Source organism: Denticeps clupeoides, unplaced genomic scaffold (genome assembly GCF_900700375.1).
Source record: "Denticeps clupeoides unplaced genomic scaffold, fDenClu1.1, whole genome shotgun sequence".
NCBI lineage: Eukaryota > Metazoa > Chordata > Actinopteri > Clupeiformes > Denticipitidae > Denticeps > Denticeps clupeoides.
Window position 1 is genome coordinate 1,115,582 of NW_021629784.1, and position 6,291 is coordinate 1,121,872.

The 6,291-nt window shown below is 39.9% G+C and overlaps 1 protein-coding gene across 4 annotated transcripts in view; it reads left to right on the forward strand.

Moving 5' to 3' along the window:
• Positions 1 to 5,719, forward strand: part of LOC114774224 (collagen alpha-1(XIV) chain-like) — a 49,175-nt gene extending 43,456 nt beyond the window's left edge. For 2 of the 4 annotated variants that reach the window (XM_028966137.1, XM_028966141.1), the window contains 4 exons: positions 104 to 292; positions 1,002 to 1,079; positions 1,627 to 1,782; positions 4,152 to 5,719. In XM_028966137.1, the coding sequence (XP_028821970.1) occupies positions 104 to 292; positions 1,002 to 1,079; positions 1,627 to 1,782; positions 4,152 to 4,483 (755 nt within the window). In that variant the 3' untranslated portion in view covers positions 4,484 to 5,719. Of the gene's footprint in view, positions 1 to 103; positions 293 to 1,001; positions 1,080 to 1,626; positions 1,783 to 3,511 lie in introns of all 4 variants that reach the window. The other 2 variants (XM_028966139.1, XM_028966140.1) reach the window with 2 other exon arrangements.
• The last annotated feature ends 572 nt before the right edge of the window (positions 5,720 to 6,291 follow it).

Consider the following 6,291-nt stretch of genomic DNA (forward strand, 5'->3'; position numbering starts at 1 on the left):
TAGAGCTAGTGTGTTTGCCCACATATTTTTACAATACTTTTCTCAAACATTGAAGTATCCCTGTAGTACATTTTGACAGCACTGTTCTCCTGTGAATGGTCAGGTCACATGGCACGCTACAACTCCATTCTTGAGCATGTTCCAAGCCAACCTGTGTCTATTCGCACTGTTCCTGGACCACCCGGAGAGCCTGGTAGACAAGGACCTCAAGGTTCTCAAGGAGAGCAGGGGCCTCCAGGCAGACCTGGGTTCCCAGGAAGCAATGGAGAAAATGGACAACCTGGAGGCAGAGGTACACATCCAAAACTCCAAAATCTGATTTCACTGACCATCAAGTGAAGTGAAAAAAAAGTGAAAGTGAAGTGATTGTTATTGTGATGCACTGCAGCACAGAACATGGTGACACAACGAAATGTGTCCTCTGCTTTTAACCATCACCCTTGGTGAGCAGTGGGCAGCCATGACAGGCGCCAGGGAGCAGTGTGTGGGGACGGTGGTTTGCTCAGTGGCACCTCAGTGGAAAAGTATTCGAACCGGCAACCTTCTGATTACCGCTTCTTTAACCACTGCCCCTAAAGTGACATTAAAATATGAAAAGCTTCTTTAAATTGTGATTTTCTTTGCAGAACAGTTTTCATATGCTAAAGGTCAAAGTGCTTATTATAGGAAACAACTAAGCAAAAAGAGTAATTATGAAAATAAGCAATTACAAAAACCAATTAATCACATTATTTAAACTCTCACCCAGTGTACTGAAACTAAATGAACCTGAAAATTGTTGTGATTTGACTGATAATCAGACTTATTCAGCTCAACCTTTTTTACTTTATAAAACAAACTTCTAAAGAACGTGTGTAGTAAAAATAAATGTTTGTTTCCAAAAACAGAATACTTCTAAAGAATAAAATAATTATACTGGTGAAGCAGACTGTTTCACATCAGGCCGCACTGATATTACCCCATTCTTTACGATTATGTCTGTACTTTGTTTTTCTGCCCAGGTCCACCTGGTGAGAAAGGAGAAAAGGGGAGCCAAGGTGTTGGTGTCCAGGGCCCCAGAGGTCCGACAGGGCCTCCAGGTATGGCCAAAGACCTCATGTTGATTCATTGATTCTCTTGAATGTTAATAGGTAAAAAGAATAAGTTTAAAAAAGAAGTGCCTTTAGTTATGTGAGGAATTGAAAATAAATTTGTATTTCATAACAATTATGATATTACTGATTATTGTATTTTTTTTTTTATTCTGTTCACAATTCTGTTCACAAAATTAAAGAAATTGTATGCCACTAGTTTTCCCAATTACTTGGATGACATTTAATATTTAGCATTTAATAATAACAATACCTGGTCTGTCTGGTATTAAATATGTAAATTAAATACATGTTTTTATTAATAAAAAAAACTAATATTTATTATAAAGATCAGGAGATGGATAAAACTGGATGCTATTTAACAGACTTATAAACTATGCTTTTAGAGTAATTCCAGTAGATAACAATTTCTACATGTTCCTTTTTCTTTACTTACCCAGTTTGTACTGTGGAATTTTGACCTTAAGTTTATCAGTTGACTTATTCATTTGTCTTGAACATCAATGGATTTGACCTATATGTTTCCCCTTCCAAGGACCCCCAGGTGAAGGCCGCACAGGCAGCCAGGGTCCATCTGGTCGCCCAGGCAACCCTGGCACACCAGGCCGGCCTGGCATTCCAGGAACTGTAGGACCAGCTGGTCCACCCGGCTACTGTGATCAGAACTCCTGTGTGGGCTACAACGTTGGAGGTAACCCCTTTCTCTCCCATTTCTTTCAGTCCTTCTCACATTCAGTACAGAATACCTACCACAGAGTGTTAAATATGTGGCACAGTCTTCAAAAGCTTTGCCTATGTTTTGCATCGTTTGATATGCAAAACATAGTCAATGAAAGACATTTCTCAGACAGAGAAACTTGTTTCCTTGTTCGCCCTACCAGTATAGCAGACTTTGTAGTCTCTTTTGTTTTGGTTTGTACTGCTCACCCTAAAAGTGTCAATTAAAACTGCAAACCCGCATGCTGACAGTAAAAGCACTGTTAAAACTTCTCATGCTTTGATAAGAGGAGTTTATGTCTGCTGTCAGTGTTGTGGAATGAAGTTTTGATTGGATTCTCTGGGCCTGACCGTGACTGCCTTAGATATCTAGCAGGGATGCTCCGATCAGGGTTTTTTTTGGGGGCTGATCCATTTCCACCCATAAAATCTCTCGCTCTTAACAGTGCTGCAGAAAAGAAGTTAAAAAGTAATAACCACTTTTTAATTTATTAAAAGACAACATTACTTACCCTTTGCTTGTGGAAGTTTCGAGGCTTTTTCAGGATTTACATAATTATAGCTCTGATGTACGCTACTTCCTCATTCTGGATGATGTAATCTTGAACCCATCAATGCTCAAAGGAGAGCAAGCAATTTTGCCAGAGACCTGATAGTTTCAGCCCCCAAAAATGCACTAAAACAATATTGCTCAATCTGGTTATTTAATTGCCACTATTACTTAACATAATCAAATGAGAACTGAGTTCCTCAAAACCTAGAAATTTGTCTCAAAATACCAAACACAACTGCCCCAATCTGGAAACACTGAGCTACTCCCTCATCTGGGACCACGTCCACATGTGAAAGTGCAGTAATTTATTGTTTTCGCACTCCTTGGAAAATGTGGTGGTGGCTGTATTGTAGCAAACCTGTTTTGTTGTGCATCGTGTGCAGAAATGTCGAATGTAACTTGCATAATATAATATAGAGTGAGCATCAACAGTTAATGATCCTGAGCATCCTTAATATCTACTTCATTATGTTAAACACCACATTCACTGTATTCCTCTATAGCATGGTTGCTATATTCTTTTTAGTTTTTTTCTATTCATCACTAAATTACTCCAAGCTATAGTTCTTTCATTTAGTATAATTACCTTTATGATTATGTGCTTGTATTTATCATAACACATGGTTTTCATGTGGGTTTATGTGTTAGTTACAGTAAATATATTATTTCTAGTTTAATTATCTTATCTGAAACTAGACAACATACAAGTTCATGCAGGGTTAGGATTGCAGTGTTATATGTGTCCAATTGTCCAAAACATGAATATAAGTCGTTGTTTGTAAATTGCTTTAATTAAAATCACCAAATTGCCAAATTAATGTAAATCAGCAAAAAAAACTGAAAATGGATATTCTGCTATTTAAAATTTACATTAATAGTCCTTAAAGATTGTATGCAGTGACTGTGGTTAAAACATTAGTGCATGATGGCATGACGCCCACGGCCAGCCTTTAAAGTGCTGTCTATCATCACCTGACTTTCTATTCTGACGGTGAAGATAAACAGCATCAGGTCTCTGGTATTCATCACGTACTGTGAGTGTGAGCTCACCACAGTGATGATATCACCTTGGCTGTCTGTCTGACACCTGGTATTCTGTGTGTGTGTGTGTGTGTGTGTGTCTCTTTACCCCTCTCGCTTTTCTCCGAAGGCCAACAGCAATATGTGAATGAATACTGAGCAGGAGTCGCCTCAGACACACACAGATCATACAGTGTCAGTGCATGCATGCAGGAGAGTAGGCTGGATGCGCTTCCTGCCCTCTCCCCGACACCCCCATGCTACACCCTGTTGAACCTGGTCGCTGACGGCTCACAAAAAGTCTGAGGCACACTGACATTCACTGACATCCATGACCTCAACACAGATAAGTTACGCCAAGTTGTCATCGTATTTAAAGAGAGTTGCTCCAATGGTGGACATTTTAAAATGAATGCAGTGGCATGAAGCAGAACGTTTTGCTGCATGCTCTAGAAAATAGTCTGCTTGTTCATGACATAAATGTCACCCATGCTTTACTCTCTTTAAGATTGCTCACCTTGACCACTAGGGTATTGTGTTTTCACTGCCATTTTCTCGTGCTAAGACATTTTAAGACTTTATATATTAATATGAGTTTAGTGTAGATCACTTTGTAATTAGTAGCTAGTTTTTTTGTAGACGTCCTTCCCTCTCTCTACTGTCGGGTTCAGGGCCCTCAGTAATTCTGTCTTTTATGTTCTCTGCTCCTCCTTGTCGTCCCGTCACCCTAACCCAAAAACTCACAAACATGCTTGGTTGGTGGTGGTTAGAGGGTGACGATGGTGATGATGCCCAAACTGACCGGGGTGTTCCCACAGTCCAAATGCCCCCCAGTGCCTACCAGCCCTATAGCCCCGATATGGAAGAGGAGGACAGCCCCTACGGATACGAGGGTTACCCTTCTGAGTACTACCAGCCAAACTATCCGGCTCCACGGCCAGTGGAACCAGACGACCCGGTGGTGGACACAAATGGTGCTGTGGAGCTGCGGTCGCCAGGCGTTCACCGCTCCACCCGCAGCCTGGTGGAGCAAGAAGAGCACACTCCCTTTCAACAGCGCCACCACTGGCAAAAGGGGGACGCCCGGACAGCAGCTCCGTAACGACTGCCAAAGCCGTGGCCAGGACTCAGTGCAGCACTGACAAGAGTGCAGAGTCTGTGGGAACCTCATTAAGTGCCTGATGTGTAGTTACAGGGAAAAAGGGTGTGTGTTGGCAGGGCGGGGCTATGGGTTTGGTCATCGGGGTGGTCAGATTCTAAGTCGGTTTGCATGTTGTGCAAACATCGTGTTATGTTCTCACCATTTGTATAAAGGACGTCCATTATGACAGATGATGTGTGAAGTTTTTTTTATTTTTTTTTACGCTGGCAGTGATGTTTTTCAATTTCTCTGCCTCATTTTACGTTCACCCCCATACAATTTCTGGATTAAGTGCCTGTTCACAAACTCAGCAAATGTCATCATGAGGTATTAATTAATCTATAGATCTCTGTGTTGCTTTTTAAAATGTAATCATCTCAACATTTCATATTGGCAGTGTATTATTAATGATATATGCAGTCTTCACTTCCACATATTTTATTCCCAAATCTGCTTTCAGTTCCTGCTACTTCTAATTTAAGGATGAAAATTTTGTTTTGACCGTGAAATCTTCACCTCAGCTTTTGGAAGTTATAGCTCAAACCTGGTCCTGGAGAACCACCTACCACAAAGTTTGTATTCCAACCCATAATTATCAATGATCAGTCACATTGATTGTGAGGCTGAAACATTTGACCCTAATTTAGTGGCTGTGAAAACTTTCTGGATATTTGGCCTCTAGGAACAGATTTGGGAAACACTGGGCTAATAAGGGAATACTGTGAAGTTGTAGTTATCACTGTGTCTGCCACTCTGGTTATTTATTTTTAGAAAATAAAAAGAAACCTTATGACAGTAGTAGCAAATTTCCCCACATTCAGGTCATGTTTTTGTGGTACCCAGCCTGAATTTTGAAAATCCTTTGCCATAATTAAATCATGAGTTGATATTTGTTTTATGGGCTGTTGAATATTGCCAGCAAGCCCCAAGATGATGATGGTAATATGTTTATAACCTTGTATTAGATGTTATGTATTATAGCATTTCATGAAATATGTGAAAATTCCTCTGCAATGTTGTGTTGCTGCAGTATAATGGCTGTCGTGGCCGACGTTTGAAACAATGATCTGTGATCAACTTGATTTCCAGATCCAAAGTACTGGTCACTAAAAATTCAGACTGTTGTATCAAGAAAATAATAAAAAAGATTTACTTGGTATTATTTTGTCAATCAATTAAAACAAAATGACAGCCCTGTCTGGTTTTCTACTGGTTTGATTTGCATGACGTGAAAACACAAGCAACACAAGTACTGAATTAATTGACACTGTTTCTTTGCTGCTTCGTTGGTTTTGTATTTATTCTCATTTCATGTGTTTTATGGCAACAACCTAGCATTATGTTGCTTTCCTTAACATTCTTTCCTTAAAATTCATTGGGACACAAACTATTTGCCTTCTTCATAAGCCATTAGCAAAACCTTTACTGCCATCTGACACAAATGCCAAGTAAATAAGGGAGGAGATCCCAAAGCATCAAGGACTCTCCAACATAAGAGACAAGACAAAATTTGAAACCTCTAGTTTGATGGATGCACTCTGTGGCTTCTGGCGCTTCACCCTTCCAAATGATTTTTGGAAGCTCGAAGGACTGTGATTACTGGGTTCCTTTCTAAATGTCAAAATCTGTTTCGCCGCAGACATTTGCGAATGATCTTTACATTTTTTAAAGTTCAGACAATGTTTAGATACATTGCCTCATATTTAATACACTGTGCATTTTAACTTTATGAATGACCTTTTGTCTTAGATGGTGTCTGTGTAGCACAC